General features: G+C 34.9%; 1 protein-coding gene across 2 annotated transcripts; it reads left to right on the top strand.

Moving 5' to 3' along the window:
- Positions 1-5,089: 5,089 nt before the first annotated feature.
- On the top strand, positions 5,090-17,426 carry LOC134657955 (uncharacterized). Of its 2 annotated transcripts, none has more exons than XM_063513557.1 (6): positions 5,090-5,288; positions 11,405-11,776; positions 15,264-15,329; positions 15,934-16,083; positions 16,705-16,806; positions 17,351-17,426. In XM_063513557.1, exons 1-6 carry the CDS (start codon positions 5,225-5,227, stop codon positions 17,374-17,376), a joined length of 780 nt encoding a protein of 259 aa, XP_063369627.1. In that variant the 5' UTR covers positions 5,090-5,224; the 3' UTR covers positions 17,377-17,426. The 2 variants fall into 2 exon arrangements, with proteins under 2 accessions (XP_063369627.1, XP_063369628.1); XM_063513558.1 differs by lacking the exons at positions 5,090-5,288; positions 11,405-11,776 and adding exons at positions 10,293-10,298; positions 10,584-10,928.
- Positions 17,427-18,157: the final 731 nt, after the last annotated feature.

The raw sequence follows: 18,157 nt of genomic DNA, 5'->3' as shown, positions 1-18,157 counted from the left end.
TGAATCACTAATTCATTTCCCGAATCGCGCGGAGGGTATTTGGACGAAAGATACCGAGTTAAGGGGAAAGTAAATTTTGTAGTTCTTTAGTGCGTTGTTATTGTATGCGAACGCATTTCCAAAAAAAATTACATTTCATTCACGTCTTCAAAATATTGACTTCTTGGGCTCATTTTACTCAGAATCATTTGTATAGTCACGCCTCATACATGAAAAAATGTGTCCCAAGATTTCCTTTCCAGATCGTCACATTTTTGTATGAATAATTTTTTTATTTGTGTGAACGTGACGCACTGGAAAAATATTTTTTCATACAAACTTTTGAGACACATTTTTTCATGTATGAGGCGTGAATGTACAAATGATTCTGAGTAAAATGAGACCAAGAAGTCAATATTTTGAAGGCATGAATGAAATGTACATTGTTTTTGGAAAACGCCCCGTAATCTTGTTTAAATTATTTGTTTTTAACGTATGTATATTGTTATTATTTATTAATCACGTAAATTGAAAAAAAAAAACATGGAAATCGTTAGAGTAGTAGACTGGTTACTACATTTTCTTTACTACAAAAATATTTGTTTTTCGATTGAGCATTTAGGTGAATGAAACTGAAAAGTTATATAGACATATATTAGCAGTAGGTAAATCAAGAACAGAAATCAAAAACAAAAATCAATATTACTGAACTAAACTATTTTTATAACTAGGTAGGTACTTAAATCTATGTGTGTACAGTCACCTGCAATAATATGTTACACAACGAAGGCCGCAAAAATATCTGACACGATCTTATTTGTAGAGCCATAAGAGCGTGTCACATATTTTTGCGGCCTTCGAAGAGTAACATATTATTGCAGGTGACTGTACCTAGCTTGTATAGAATATATTGTGCACTAAGTACCCTTGACGAAAAATTATGTTGATCAAAAATGTATATACATACATTTTATGTATACACATACGTGTATACACTCTTTATTCTACAAAACATAGAACACAAATATAATTATGGCAAAGGCACTGACAATCCAACCTCTAGACTGAGCTTAGGCCAATTCTTTCATGAAACCGATGCTGCCAAAAATACGGGGGGACGAGGTGAGCGAATCCCGTGCCGTGATTGGTCCGTTCAAAGACACGGACCAATCACGGCACGGGATTGACTTGAAGATGGAGTAACGCTACCGTATGTGTGGCAGAGGGGGTAGCGCGACTATGCTATGTCTAGAGGTTGGATTGTCTGTGGGCAAAGGATAGGCAGTACAAAGGCGAACTTATCCCTTAAAGGGATTTCTTCCAGTTAACCTTAAAAATGTAACTTATCTTTTTCTATTAAGACATAATATTTATGAGTATTGACAATATGATCAAAATAAGCTTGACTGAAGTACATTTATAATGACATAAAAAATTTACAATAGTTTTTTTTCTAGTTTCTACTTGTTTTTTTCCTCTTATTATATTTTTATCTTTATAGTATTTTTTATTTTTAGCTTATTTAAAGAGAGAGAGAGAGAGAGAGACAGATACATTTTATTATGTGACAATAAACAATTTTTATAATTATATTTATCTTATCTAATCATAATACAATAGGGTCAGTAGGGCCTGTTGACCAGGGTGCCTAGCCAAGATGCCAATCGTTTACGCTACGACAACGAAACGCTATCTGTCCCTCTATCGCTGTATAATATGTAAGAGTGATAGAGAGACAGAAAGAGTTTCGCTGTGCATCTTGGCTAGGTTCCCAGTATACAAACCTGTACGGCTACCATCAGTTTGGCACTGACATAAACGCCATCGAGAAAGTAATTTACTTTCTATTCATCTCGCTCGTACTCGCATATTAGTGCGAACGAGACGTATAGAAAGTAAATTAAGTTCTCGATAGCGTATGTGTCAGTTTTGGCACCGTCAGTGACTCATGGTACGGGCTCAGGGTAACTTTGTTATTATTCTAAACACCAGTGCAATGATATATACCTACTTATAATATAGAAATATGAAGTGTAAAGTGCCTATTGTTATGTAAAAACTAGATTTCTAGTTATGAAGATTTTTTTACTGATAAATTAAGATCGTTATAAATCTAATCTCTTGTTAAAGTTATATGTTACCTATCGTAAAATGGGGTGAGTAGGGTTCGCGGGGAGAGTTGGGTTATGAATGGGGAGAGAAGGGATGAAAGGGGGATGAGATGGGATTTTAAAGCTACTGCTACAAAAATAATGTATTCCAATTTAAAATGGAATGGATTTTTTTTTATTATGTGACTCATAATAAAAAAAAATCGATCCAACAATCTTCCAAAATCACCTTTGTATGAAATCCCATCTCACCCCAATTACGAGGGACTACGGGGTGAGGTGGGATTTCCTGTTTATCGTCATAGTTATGATATGGAACTACCCAAAATAAAATAAAAACTAAAATACAAACGTCCGGAACATTTTTTATATACACCATTCAGTTTGCATATGTAAATGAGGTTTGAATGTCAGTTTTGCCCCTACTCACCCCATTTTACGGTACACTATCAAGTTACATGTTACTTTATCTATTGTCAAGGTTTTAGACTGCGTGTTTAGATATTTTTGAGCACCTCGGCCGCTCCGATATATATGATGGCGACTGGTACGTCACGATCAAATCTATAAAAAATAAATATACCTATAGTCCTTTGAAAAAAAATTCTCTTATTTCTGATGTACAAATGCTGATTCCTTATTTTATACTACGACTAGCGACCCGCCCCGGCTTCGCACGGGTTAACAAATTATACATAAACCTTCCTCTTGAATAGGGTTTACAATCCGGATCCAGAATGTATGAAATTATCCGGATCAGGATCCGGATCCGCGGATCTTCCCATAAATTTCGGATTCGTCGTGCAAACCCTACTCTTGAATCACTATTAAAAAAGCGGCCAAGTGCGAGTCGGACTCGCCCATGAAGGGTTCCGTATTTAGGCGATTTATGACGTATTAAAAAAAAACTACTTGCTAGATCTCGTTCAAACCAATTTTCGGTGGAAGTTTACATGGTAATGTACATCATATATTTTTTTTAGTTTTATCATTCTCTTATTTTAGAAGTTAGGGGGGGGGGACACACATTTTACCACTTTGGAAGTGTCTCTCGCGCAAACTATTCAGTTTAAAAAAAATGATATTAGAAACCTCAATATCATTTTTGAAGACCTATCCATAGATACCCCACACGTATGGGTTTGATGAAAAAAAAAATTTTGAGTTTCAGTTCGAAGTATGGGGAACCCCAAAAATTTATTGTTTTTTTTCTATTTTTGTGTGAAAATCTTAATGCGGTTCACAGAATACATCTACTTACCAAGTTTCAACAGTATAGTTCTTATAGTTTCGGAGAAAAGTGGCTGTGACATACGGACGGACAGACAGACGGACCGACAGACGGACAGACAGACATGACGAATCTATAAGGGTTCCGTTTTTTGCCATTTGGCTACGGAACCCTAAAAACCGCATCAAAATCCGTTGCGTAGTTTTAACCTTTTCCACGGCGTGTCAAAACAAAAGCTGTCACTCAGACGCCACATCATTGAAGTGTCAAAACTGAAGTTGAACTTTATGTATATGCACGTAGGTCTATGTTGCTGTGGTCTGTGATCGATTAATCGGTCTTTGGCGTTGAACCTACGGTGCGGATATATCGGTCATTGGCGTCCAAAAAGTTAACCATCTTCGGCAGCTGTCTTGTCGTCGCGTCAATACAGCAAGGATAACGCGTGATTGCGAAATTCCATGCATCTGTAGCAGGTGCCGATAACGATTAATTCTCTTATTGCCAGATTACATTGTGTGCTTGGCTTCATTCAGTCGGGGCAGGGGCGGACTTAGAGATGAAGAAATATTGTATGTCAAGCTGGATATGTCAATAGCAACATAAAGCCAACTAAAGTATGGGATCCTTAGGAAACTAACAAAAAGCAGCTGTAACAAATGTAATCAAAACAATTACAACAGATAAGGTATAAATGACACGCGATTTTCGAACAATTCAAACGTAATTTAATACAAATTCAAACGTAGTGTTAATACGAAAAGAAATTTTTTTTACTAAACCCCCTTTCTAGTTACTAAACCCCCTTTTTGGGTCTAAGATGACTGGGATGATATCAAAATAGAAAGTATTATAATTTAACTGTGATCTTAACTTAAATTAATTGTACCATTTGTACTCGAACAACGCCAGTATCACGTTCGAGTGGCGGCCTCAGGGCGGGAAGCGAGCCCGCAAACGCCCTGTGCACACCTGCCAGCCTATTATGGATAGCTTTATCCATCTTTATCCACGTGATAAAATAACTGTCACTGTTTAACACCGTGGGAAAGAAAGTGACGGACACCGTTTTATCACGCTGTCACGTAGACAAGAACGACCATCATATCCGTACTGGAGGCGCAGCGTAGAGAACGAGCTGACAGCCGTAGGACTGAACTGGAACGAGGCCAAGACGGTTGCTCAAAACAGGAAGGCGTGGAAGGATCTTGTGGAGGCCCTATGCACCTCCGGGGTGCCCTAGGATAGACAACAACAACCATTTGTACTTTCCTGTATGATGTAAATAAATCTGCGTACTATCCATACGAATAACCCAATTATTATTATTATTTATAAGAATACGAATGACTCAATTAGCAATTGTGTAATTGTGTAATTAGTAATTGTGTGTGTGTTGTGTGCGAATTATTAGCATTTATAAACGGGTAGTATTTATACCATATAAGCAAGTAACAATGGCACAATTATTGCCAAAAGGCATTGTTTTACGATCATATTTTTAAGGCGTTAACGCGCTACAAGCCTCAATTGTGTCGTTTAACTTCAAACTCGGGTAAATCCATCTGTTAGAGTACGAGTAATACGAGTATTAAGGAAAGGTAATAGGGTAGATTTTGCTGATAGGGTCGAATGGATTTACCCGAGTTTTAAGTTAAACGACACAATTGAGGCTTGTAGCGCGTTAACGCCTTAAAAATATGATCGTAAAACAATGCCTTTTGGCAATAATTGTGCCATTGTTACTTGCTTATATGGTATAAATACTACCCGTTTATAAATGCTAATTATTCGCTCAACCCAAATCCGTCCGCCGTCCGAAACAAAAGCATCAGTGCTGCCACTGACGCGTGAAATGCTATAAAACTGCGTAACTCCATCATTGGACACATCACTCGCCACCATGCAGCACAAGCTCCTCTGCCTTGTCGTCGTTGTCGCCCTGGTCTTCGTCCATGTTGAAGCTGGTAAGTTTTAATATTATTTAAAACCTGACCAGGAATGATCACGCGCCATATTGCGGAATTTCACTGGAACTAATTGCGGAGCCCTAGGGGTCCGCGGAGCACACTTTGAAAATAGCTGCCCTAGAGAAACAACGTTGTTTTTTTATCATATTTCTATATCTGATGTTTGTTGTATGTTTTTATTATTATTGTTATTGTATTTTGGTAACCGGAAACGTACGCAAACTGCAGAGATTAAAAATACATACATGTTCAGTATTAAAACGTCGAAACGTCAAAAATTATAGCAAAAATATGGTATCATCTTGGGTCGTCCCATTCGTTTTTCGTCAAGTTCTTAAATTAGTCCTATTCTGCTTTCGTCACCCATTCTACATTCGTCACAATCGTCAGTGGCTTTCAATGTAGAATGAGTGACGAAAGCAGAATAGGACTAATTTAAGAACTTGACGAAAAACGAATGGGACGACCCAAGACGATACCAAAAATATATTGTTCGGGGAGTAATAGCGGGCGATATTTTTAATTGTCTTTTTACAAAATGATGAACTGGCGATAATAACTATCACAAGCAGAATTTGAGGCCAAATTTAGGTAATCACTGTTTCCAAACAGTCTAGATAAAAGCAGGGCAGTTTTGTCTTGACAAACAGAAATATAAATGGACTGACAACGCACAATCTAAACCGTTGAAGGTATAACTTTGAAAATGGAAACAAATGAATTAATTGTTCAAATATTGTAAAGCTCCACTAAGAAAAATTCACCCCGCGGGTGACAATGATTAAGATAGTAAATTAAAAAAAAGCGGCCAAGTGCGAGTCGGACTCGCCCATGAAGGGTTCCGTATTTAGGCGATTTATGACGTATAAAAAAAAAACTACTTACTAGATCTCGTTCAAACCAATTTTCGGTGGAAGTTTACATGGTAATGTACATCATATATTTTTTTTAGTTTTATCATTCTCTTATTTTAGAAGTTACAGGGGGGGGGACACACATTTTACCACTTTGGAAGAGTCTCTCGCGCAAACTATTCAGTTTAGAAAAAAATGATATTAGAAACCTCAATATCATTTTTGAAGACCTATCCATAGATACCCCACACGTATAAGTTTGATGAAAAAAAAAATTTTGAGTTTCAGTTCGAAGTATGGGGAACCCCAAAAATTTATTGTTTTTTTTCTATTTTTGTGTAAAAATCTTAATGCGGTTCACAGAATACATCTACTTACCAAGTTTCAACAGTATAGTTCTTATAGTTTCGGAGAAAAGTGGCTGTGACATACGGACGGACAGACAGACGGACAGACGGACAGACGGACAGACAGACAGACAGACATGACGAATCTATAAGGGTTCCGTTTTTTGCCATTTGGCTACGGAACCCTAAAAAGATATGACTCATATGCGGGCGAAGTGCGGGCAAAGACTATTAGTGAGATACATAGATGGTAGTATTTCTATAGATGTGGCCTACCGCGTGCCCCCGTAAGGGATAGACATAGATGACGTCACAAACCCGGGGATACCATATAGGTAAAAATTACCCCAATATTATCAAATATTGGGGTATTTTTAATCACGTTCGCGAGTTGTTCGCCTACGTAAGACGCAGCGATAAATAAAATATCAATGGGCCAATTTTCTTTTTATTTAATTTATTTAGAAAACAAACAGCCTTTTACAAATAAGTCTTACAAAAATGACTAAAAATAGGCCTAAAGTTTCATACGTTACTAAGTTGACTATTACAATGAAAAGTAAATAGGTTACTTAATTATAAATTACCCGTAGGTATAGTTGTGAGTACAACACGCAAATAAAGTAAGAAAACAATGCAAAATATTTACTTGAAACAAATAGAAAAGGTAGGTTTTCGTAATATGCTTTGAGCATATCCGGCAGTTTTGCGCCGGTGCCCAGTTTCTCCTTCCGGTTGCTAAAATCCATTTAGCACGCGTGCCTGCATCTTGTGGAAATCTGGAGGTAATAAACGAAATATTCGTTTTGTAATCTGTCACTCTTATTGCAAAATTAAGAATTAGTGCCTGCAGCATATCATAGAATTAGATTCTCTGAGTCGTGGCAAAACCCCCTATAACGTTAGAAAGAATCCGTAATGCTTAAATAAATATAATTTACATTCTAATTTAAACACAGTTCAATTTTATTGTTCGTATATGTCCAGTTCTACAGCAAAATTATTTATAAAAATGTTATTAAAATACAAAATACCCGAATTTTGGGGTAATGATATGCATCGCGGGCTGGTATCCCTCGAATAATAGCTATGCGGCTAAATTGAATACACGTTATTAAAAGGGTGACGGCTTACTGTCAATATGCGTACGTAATTTGGTCGGTTAATTTATCAGGAAATATTTATAGGTTAATTTTTTTACCCGAGTTATTATTTACTGTAAATGCTTTTTCTACTCAGATTTTAATTGATATAGATTGTAGGATGCTGTTACTAAGCATGATAATGTGACCGAAGTATAAAATACTGTATTTACCTGTGAAATGTTACGTTGTCCTGTTTTTGCCGGCAGTCACTTGTACAGCGCAAAACTGAGCAATTCACCATATTTGTTGAATTCTTAAGTACTACTACATGCACACGAAATACTGATTTCAATATTTTTCCTGATAATCTTTGCACTGTTCATATGTTTCACACCAATTTGACGTTTACGCATTGTTTGTATCCCACCATAAACTACGGTGGGGAATAAAAAAATATGAGACTCTGACAAAGACAAACAATAATAGCGCTTTCTCTGCTACTCCTAGTGAAAGATACATAAGACTATCCCGTTCTGTCAGTTATCCCCACCACTCATGCCATGCCCTCGGTGAGATATGATTTACTGGAAACAGGTTACGATGAAATATATTCACCAAATGAAATTAAACATTGGAGTACTCGAATTCAAGAGGAGCCGAACGCTCGGGCTGTGAAATAAACTCCCTGCCACAGTTTTTCAATGGTCTACAGTTGTTAGAAAAAGGAGTGTAGGCTCATATTTTGGAGGAGGAAAGATCGGCAACAACTATTTGACATTAATGGAGTAGCAGGCGGATTATCATCAGACTCAACAACAGAAGAAGTATTTAGTTGTCAGAGTATTCTTGCAAAAAATAATTATGTACCTACCAAAGTTTAAGGCACATAACATGGGGAAAAGAGTGTACCCTGTGCAAATACCCTGACTCATCGATCCACAACGAAAAATCGAAAAAAAAAACATTTTGTATGGAGGGACCAAATTTTCAAAAAGCGGTAGCGACCCCGAAAATGCTTTTAAAAAACCTGAAAAAAAAACATTGGTTTTTAGTGGTGGATTTTGAAGTAGTAAAATATAACTTCGATGAAATAATGACCACCGTAATAGATCGTTATTTTAAAATTTCTGTCGTTTGAATTTTTTTGGCAAGCAAAACATCTACATACCTATATAATCTCAGATAGTATAACTTATTGTGATACTTTTAGAGCAACTGTATAAAAAATATTGGAGTAATAAAGAAAATATACTTGAATTAATTTAAAGTGTCTTTTTAGGTCTAGATCCAGACAACAGTAAGTTTGTATTATAATTAATATTGTTTATAGATATTGAATGGAAAAAAACGATTATATTAGACACCAGATTCAAATGATCGTGAACTATTGTACCTTTTTGGTCTAACTATTTTTAGGAATAAGTTTTATTGTATTCAACTGTTTTTTTATAAAAGGAAAATCTAAAAAGATCACCGTATAGTCTAAAACAGTTTTTTATTATTATTTGTCAGAATTAATTTCAATGATCAACTATTTAGGTATGGAACAGACCCATCTTAATGATGCGGAGGAAAATGAGCCTGAAATGAAAATAAGTAAGTTTAGAACGATAAAAAAATGAAATGAAATACATTGTAATTAATTGAGCTCTCAATATCACTCGGTGACTGACCGCACGCGCGACACCGTATATGGCAGGATCGCCATGTAAGATGAGGATTCGGAGCTGAGTACAAAAGAGTGTTCAGCTAGAATTATGATTTATTACTGCACTAAATACATGAGTAAATGGTCCTTATATCTATCCTATGAACTACGTACATAACTATATCTAGTATACACTACAATATTAATATAAAACTAACATTACGCGGCTTGAAACATGTCGTGGGAGTGGTTATATTTAATTTAATTTTATAACGACCTCTTTCACCTTTTAGTTGACAAGGGTAAGTTATAAAACTTTTTATTTAACTGAAATGTTTTGTAAATTACACAAATAAGAATTTATTTAATAATCAATCAATCATTTATTTCGAACAAAAGTCCATAATGATTAATTCATGTTAATTATCGTCAACTAGATGCGCATCTGGCAGCCCATGACGAGATAAATGAACAGGATATTGAAAAATGTAAGTTCAGAATTGTAAAAAAACATGTAACAATTAAAACATACACACATACACATACACACATACATTACATTTAAATAATTTTAATTTATTTTAGCCGAAAACATAAATGAGGGTAAGTAAAAAAACTTTGTTTTTAACCGATTTTGTTATTAAATAATGTATTTAGGTACATATATGAATTAATTTGAATGACTGTTAACTAGATATGGACATAGCACCACCTGCTAGTAATGAGGAAGATGAACAAGAAATTAAAAAACGTAAGTTTAGATATCAGAAACATAAAAAAGAAATAAAAATAAAATAAAATAAAATAAAAATATTGAATTAATCTAAATTTGTTTTAGCTCAAAATGGGGGTAAGTTACATAAAAACTTTTGCATGGAGGAAACATATTGATTTTATAAATAACTAATTTAAAAAATCCTCCATTAGGTAATGATATAGAGCAAAACAAACGTGAACGTGAACCACGTAAGTTGACTTAGACTAGAAATATATATTTTTTTAAACTCAACATATTACGTACAATAACACGTCAGATTGATTTAAACTGCTTTTAGCAATTAATACAAATAGGGGTAAGTAAAAAAAAACTTTATACTTATTCAGTAGCCGAATTATTTATTTAACCATATGGCATAGTATAATAAACAGAAAACAAACAGTCATAAATACAGATTAATAACCGAATTCGTTTTTGACATTATTATGTTGAATAAGTATGTAAAATATATTTACGGCGAAATTCTGCATTTAATGTATCTTTATCTAGCAAAAGGTAACTTATTGTTATAAAGATGCAACCGGTAAGGTAATTTTTGCTGAAAATATCACAAATTTATACTCATTAAAAAACCTTATAGGCCTAGATTTCGAACCAATGAAGCCAGACGTAGTAAAAGGGAGAGGCCTAAAATGCGTTCCTGGCCGCACCGTAGTACGCATGGAACAGAAAAAACCTGTGAATCAAGAATTAGAAGACGATAATGATTATAGAAGAACCCACATGAATTGGCAAGAGGACAAGACAAAAGAAGACTGCAAAATATGCACGTGCTCGATTGAAGGGAAAGATGAATACTGTTCAGGGAGGCCGGCCAGGAATCTAAATGAGTGTCTGGTGCTGGCGAAATTGACTGATGAACTAGGCAGTAATATGCCGTTCAGTCATGAGAGGGAGCTGTCAAATATGATAAGGAGACACGGTGGTAAGAGATGACAACGCAGTGCGATTAGGTGCAGAAATAGTTTTTGTGCAGTACACTTTGGAAAGTGCAGTGGTGATGGTTGGACATGTAACGCGATAACGATTAAAAGATTGGTTAAATCAATAATTTATTCATGTTTGTATACGATATTTTAATGCAATTGAGTAATTAAATAAAGTTTGAATTGCCGCTTCGATCAAGAATAATCTTTTGCGGTAGCCTTTAGAGTACATTACTAAGTCAGATTTTTTGGACATTGTGAGATTTTTAGGACAGTAACTACCCTGCGTGGGGTGCAGTATATGTCACCCTATAAGTACATATTTATAATATCTTTTGTCATTAATATTCCCCGGGAGCAAAATATATATATATTGCTGCTTGCTTTGACTTTTGGAAAAACTTAAACAGCTTCTTTCAATCCCATTTTGGATCGCCTTGCTACACAGAGTAAAATTTTATTGTCATTGTCACAGATCTACTCTGGCACAACGATGAAATCCCCTACGAACCAAAAGCGAAATGCCGACGCGGCTTCTCCTACTACTCTAACAGTATATTAGCCAACGATACAGACATAGACGTTCCCGATGACGTTAATTCCCTCCTGAACTATCCAAATCCCGACGTCTGTTTCTATTGCGTCTGTTCCACAAGCGCCAGATCAGTCAGCTGTATTCCTAGAGACCCCTGGTTCTGCGAGCATTATAGAACTGTAAGGCAAAGAGGCGCCATGAGGGAATACTATGCGAAGCTGTTTCAACAGGACAGACCCTCTTTTTTTAGGACGCTGTCGTTTAGGTTGAGGAGGACTATGGATTTTGGGTTGATTGATATGATTGATATCGGTATGATTGGTTTATATTTGGTGCTTTGGGTTCTTTTGTTTGATTCTTCATTTTAGTTTCACTTCGTTTTTATTACGCAAAGCTTACGTGTTTTAAAACGTGATCAACAACGCAATTACTAAACACGATGATATAAACTAGAACATTTATTTTAAAGTGATATTTGATGTGTTAGTGTAATGTATATAGTGTGGTGTGTTTTGTTAAACCACAAAGAATCGCCTTTTGCTACCAATCTTGAATATTGAGAGAAACAACATCATATAATTTTTTCCAAAATTTTTACTACACTTTGACCGATTTATAATTCTACCTGCAATGTATTTTCATAATACATATAACCTAAAACTTGTCCCAGAAATAGGCATTATCTCCTATTTTACAACATCCCGTACAGATGTAGTGTTAATTGTTTTCCATCGTATTTTCTCGGAAACGTTCGTATTTGTCATGCTACTTCAGTCAACCTCAGTACTTTTTGTACCAAGACTGAAACTGCAAGACATGTTCGTACGTGTCCGTGAAAAAACGATGGAAAATAATTATGCACTACATCTGTACTTTAGAAACATTTTGTCAGATTTGTAAAAGAGATTGGTCTTGCAGGAGGCGATTCGTTGTGCTGCGGCCATTCGGACGGCCACCGCCGCAACATCCACAACGGGGTCCGAGAAAAGATCCGGACGCTCAGAAGAAGGATTCCGAAGGAGGACCTCATGGAAAAAGGCAACATTAGAGGAGATTACGATGATTTCATTGTAAACAACGATAAGTGACGAAATGAAACGATGAATGAAGAAGTCGAAATTAATAATCAAAGAAGACTAACATGAAAGGAAATTAAGAAGTTAAATGGACAGATAAAGAAGACAATAAACACAAGTACAAACAGGAAGAGACAACACAAAAATATATAAATTCCCATTGTGAATCTGGGACAGTGAAGACGAAACGAAATGTTTTGACCTGATTTACAAAAGAACAGTTTACATACAGAAATAAATAACGAGTAACGATGCTCCATTTATGAATATGAATCTGCCTTAGATAGCAAAATATTTCGGGACGTGAATCTGGGACAGTGAAGACGAAACGAAATGTTTTGACCTGATTTACAAAAGAACAGTTTACATACAGAAATAAATAACGAGTAACGATGCTCCATTTACGAATATGAATCTGCCTTAGATAGCAAAATATTTCGGATACCTACATTCTAACCAGTCTAAAAACTGAGGTCATCAGAAAACATTTGGTGTATTTTTTGCTTTTAAATGAAACATCACACAGCGGTTCTGAAGACAGCAAAAATAAATTGGAATAAAAACACAATTCAGCGAAAATGGAAGAATATTAAAAAAATCTAAAAGAAAAGAATAAAGATAAGAAGAAATAAGAATATAAAAAAAGCGCAAAAGAAAATGCAAGGCATGATAATTGACAATTAACTTTGAAAATTTAAGATAATCAGTTTCATGGTTCTGTGATCAGTGATTTGAAGTGTAATTCATTATGATTATTAATTTGGACTTTACCTACTTATGTGTAATTTTATAAATGTTTTCTACTTTTATATAGTTTGAATACCTAATAAAATTTTATCAAATAATGTGATTATTATTAACTACCTTATTTAATCCACGGTGCGTTTATCAGACCACTGCACTTTTCTGCTAATTATTGCACATTTATGCACCTAATAACACTGCACTTAGTTTACACGTTGATGTTTGTTGGAGTTATGTCACGATTTATAAATTAGATTTAAGTTTTATCAATACAATTTAAAGATACAATTTTTGTCAGAACGTGTCACTTTTTATGTAACAAAAATATAATTATTATAATACAATTGAATAAGCTTTTCCGGTTATATTTTGTAACATGTTCTAACAACAATATAAAGTAAAACAGATAAATTAGTCAGCGGCATGTTAGCATCTTGATCAGAGTGTATTTTTTTTTATAATTAAGTATTCGAAAAAAATATCTAAAATATCTACCCCAATTTTTTGCTCTAATCTAAATACTAAAGCGAAATTTCGATAGAATGTTAAGTATGCCATTGAAATAATTTCGCTGTTAATTTTTGGCTTATTATTAACCGGGCAACTAAAATATTAAACAGGAACTTTCATTGGGCATATAATAATATAATTTGGCGACAAAAAAAATATTTTAGCCTCATATATAAGCATCATATTATTAAAAAAACTGGCAGCAAAATCAAGCCACCTAAAAAAAATATAGGGAACTTAAAGTGATAGGTTGGCATCTAAAATAATAAATTGGCAATTAATATTGTAAAGCGATCATAAAATTTAGTTGTCATCTAGTTGTTCACACCTAAGTAATCAACTAATCATAACTGAGCATATCGTTTTCAGCTAGGTAGTATTTTAACACGAAAGAAATTAAAATGAATATTGGTCACTTTTTACACAAAACACCTCAAATTAATTTACCAATACGCAATGGTCAGTATACTTATAGTCGAAATTTCTAATCATGAAACGCCTAATGGCCATTATACCATTAGATCTTTAAATTTGTAATTACTAATTTCAATAGTTACCACTGTGTTCTACTAGAGTGAACAGATAGGTGCGACGACGAGCGAAGCGAGGAGGAGCGTGTTAAGTTGACCGTGTAATGACCAAACAAAATATTTTAAAAGAACTTCATTTTTTAATTAATAGATAGCCGTTTTCTTTTTAAAATGTGCTTCATAAATGGTCTCCAATATGTTAATTCAGTTGCCAAATAAATACCTACCTGCCTAAAAATAATCAAAAGCTGTAACGGCATTAAAATACAACTCATATTGATATATTTTAAGGCTCCGTTTTTGTTGCCAAACTATTAATTTTAGTAGCCATTTCTATTTTTTTAAACTACCCAAATTCGATTAATTAGTTGACCGGTTAAATACGTGCCTTAATTTTTCTAAAACATTCTATTATGAAACCTAAACCTATTTTTAAAAGATTATGTTGACTATAGTAAACTGCACCTAGATATGAACATGGCATGACAGATTATTGTCTATATATTTACAATTATAACACTTGAAGCCATCTATTTGCAAGTTCTACCGCCAGCCTGTAACACGAGCAATAAATTAAACTGTACCTCGAACTGACCAACATTTGTTCAGCAACTTTTTAAAATCTAAAGTTATATCGTTTGAGGAGTACAATAAATTATTTGCTCGTGTTACAGGAAACATCCTGTATAATAAATAAATGATTGAAAGGAAAAGCAGTACCTACCAGACGATCTGAAAAATCTACTCATTTGCTTAGGATACCTTTCATAAAGACTATGACTATTTAAATATCAGTAGGTAAAGTCCGTCTAAGTAAACTTCGCACCGCCTTTAAAAGTGTGGCAGTGCCATAAAACCGTCATATTTTCATAGACAAACTGGCTCTGCTAAAAACTTAAGTCTAATGCATGTGTTTGTGTATATTCCTGTACATTTCAGCTCAAAAAGGACGCAGCCGACCATCCTGTATACCATATGTCTCTGTATATACCGACTGCAGTGAATGTAAGCCATTTTCTTAATAAAAAATATGGATCAACTTTTTTTGGTCACTAGTTACCATTGGTCAGCTCCTCTTGGGTCACTCATTGTTATTAACTTATGTTTCAGTGGTAATTATCTATCCGTTTTCAGCTAACGGGACCAAATAAACAAATATACACTACACTATGTAGATATTAAAGAAAAACATCGTGAGGAAATCGGCATACAACATATTACTCGTACGCAAAAAAAATCCCATGTGCGTATGAGGGCAGGGACTATTAGCCGAATCCCCCATATGATAAGGGTGTACCTAGGAGTAGGACGTAGGTATATATGTAGGTTGACTAGCGACCCGCCCCGACTTCGCACGGGTTACACAAAACCTTAACAAATTATACACCTGAACCTTCCTCAAGAATCACTCTATGGTGAAAACCGCATGAAAATCCGTTCCGTAGTTTTTGAGTTTATCGCGAGTATAGTACTTTGGAAGGTGTAGTGATGATACTGATGATGATCATAATGTTGTTTAAAATGATGATGATGACATTGATGATGACGCTGAAGAATTGAAGATGGTGATGATATTGATAATATAAATGAAGAAATAACTGGATTGCAGACACCACATGCCGTGGCTGCAACCAATGCCGTTGTAATGCGGAGGGCCAGTGGATGTGCTTCAAGAAGAAAAATACTTGCGGTGATGATAATGAGTTGGAACTTTATGACGATGGTACTGATGATAATGTTGTTGGGAATATCATACAAGGTAAGTCACACCATTATCTTATACTATCAAATGAGCAAGAGGTATTTCTTGGAAGCAGCTATAACGATTACTACAAAGTTTGAGTTTATAAGTTTAAAAGAAGTTAAGAGATCAAGATTTAAAAACGGCTCAAATGTATTTGGTGTTCAAGTTGTAACTCTCCAGCAAGCATACATTAGGGTTTAGATTTCATAATGCATTGCATACGTGGGCCTAGCCAAGGTGACAATCGCTATCGCTTCGCCATCGAATCGCTTTGTCTCTCTATCACTCTTCCATTAGTGTGACAGTTACAGTTGCGTTTGGTTCGCTACGGAGCGTTAGCGATTAACATGTTGTCTACGGGAAACTGCCGGCCTAGCCAAGCTGACAATTGCTATCTTTTCGACAACGAAACGCTTTGTGTCTCTCTATCGCTCTTCCATATAAGTGCGACAGTGACAGTTGCGTTTCGTTCACTACGGAGCGTTAGCGATTGACATGTTGTCTATGGGAATATGTCTTCATAATTTATTCCCATTTCAACTTGTCGATTGGCGAATTACGTAGAATGTCCAATCCACAGTCCAATCGTCCATATATCTAAGGGAAGAAATATTTATATGACATATTTTATTACAGAATTGGCTCAACAAAAGAGAGACGAAAGATCAAAGAAACTCCCGACACATCTTGCACCTCTACCAGAAAAGAGGGATAGAGCGACAGTACCACCAGTTTTAGGTTAAACCCATGTTTTACACTTGCTTATGATTATTTCTCTATTTGTTGCTTAAATTAGTAATACCACAAAAAATATAAGTAAAGAAAGAGTGGTAACTCCATACATCAGTTTTACTTTACCAAAACGCGAGTTATTTCGTAGACGATATCTAACGTCAAGTAGTGGAATTAGCATTACCGCTACTTGACACCAGATGTCACAAGTGTCGCTAACTCGCTACTGGCGAAAGATTTACTGATAATTTTTACTACTAATATAACATTACAAGCAGGAGTTGAAAATAGAGTTCCGGTTAATCCGGTTATAATATTAGCTGAAAATTGTTGAGCATTTTAGAGTTTTCGTTCGTCATGACATCTATTGTCAACTTATAAATTCCGCTACTTAACGCTAGATGTTGACTACGAAATAACTCGCGTTTTGGAAAAAAACTGATGTATGGAGTTACCACTCTTTCTTTACTTATATTTATCTATGGTATTACCTATGCTTATTTGGGATGGGATATTAGGTTTCAAGTAAATTTATTAAATTCTTTTGCAGGTTATCTCATCGCACTTCTTCAATAAAAACACCGTGTGTTGCACATTTTTAATAAATGCACGTTGCACGTTATTTTTATTTTTCACTCTTTTAATAAACTATTAGTAATAAATCATTTCGGATTTATTAATTTCAGACAAAGACAAAGTTATATAATAATCATAAGATAAGATAAGATAAGATTTCTTTATTGTCAAAGCTGGTACATAGGTCTTATTAATATCACAAAAGTCCATCCATTCTTTTTAAAATTAAATGGCTACAATCCTATTTCGCCAGTTTCAAGGTATGTGGAGCTTTCAACTAATACGACTAAAATTGTACGGTTAGTACAGGACAGTGTACGGTGATTTTATTAGCTCTTGTAAAGCGATAGGTAGACTTTACGAGTAGCACGTGGACAACCGGCAGTTGACTCCAAAATGGCGGCTAAACGCGTTTCAAGATTAATTCTCCATTCACATGCACTACCACATTAGTTTACTGTAGAATAAGCTATCCATATTACACTTTAACTAAATCAAATATCTTATTGATTATTTTTACTTGAATTATGAAATAGACTCTTGTTTAAATTCCTGTGTACTCTTTAGTTTCTTTCCAGTTATTTATCAGATATTTTAATCAGAGGGTAAGTAGACATTGTTTAACAGGAAGTCTGAAAAATTAATAACTGGTCCAAATTTTAGCTATCTACGTCAAACGGTCTCTGAGAAAAACACATTTAACCGATTTGCAAGACCGGAGTGATCCCATAAGTGTTCCGTGAACAAAGTTTTGTACGAAACACTAAAAATCGGATCCTAC

Source organism: Cydia amplana, chromosome 21 (assembly GCF_948474715.1).
Source record: "Cydia amplana chromosome 21, ilCydAmpl1.1, whole genome shotgun sequence".
Taxonomy (NCBI): domain Eukaryota; kingdom Metazoa; phylum Arthropoda; class Insecta; order Lepidoptera; family Tortricidae; genus Cydia; species Cydia amplana.
Note: the sequence above shows the minus strand (reverse complement) of the source record. Positions and strands in the feature narration are given on the sequence as shown.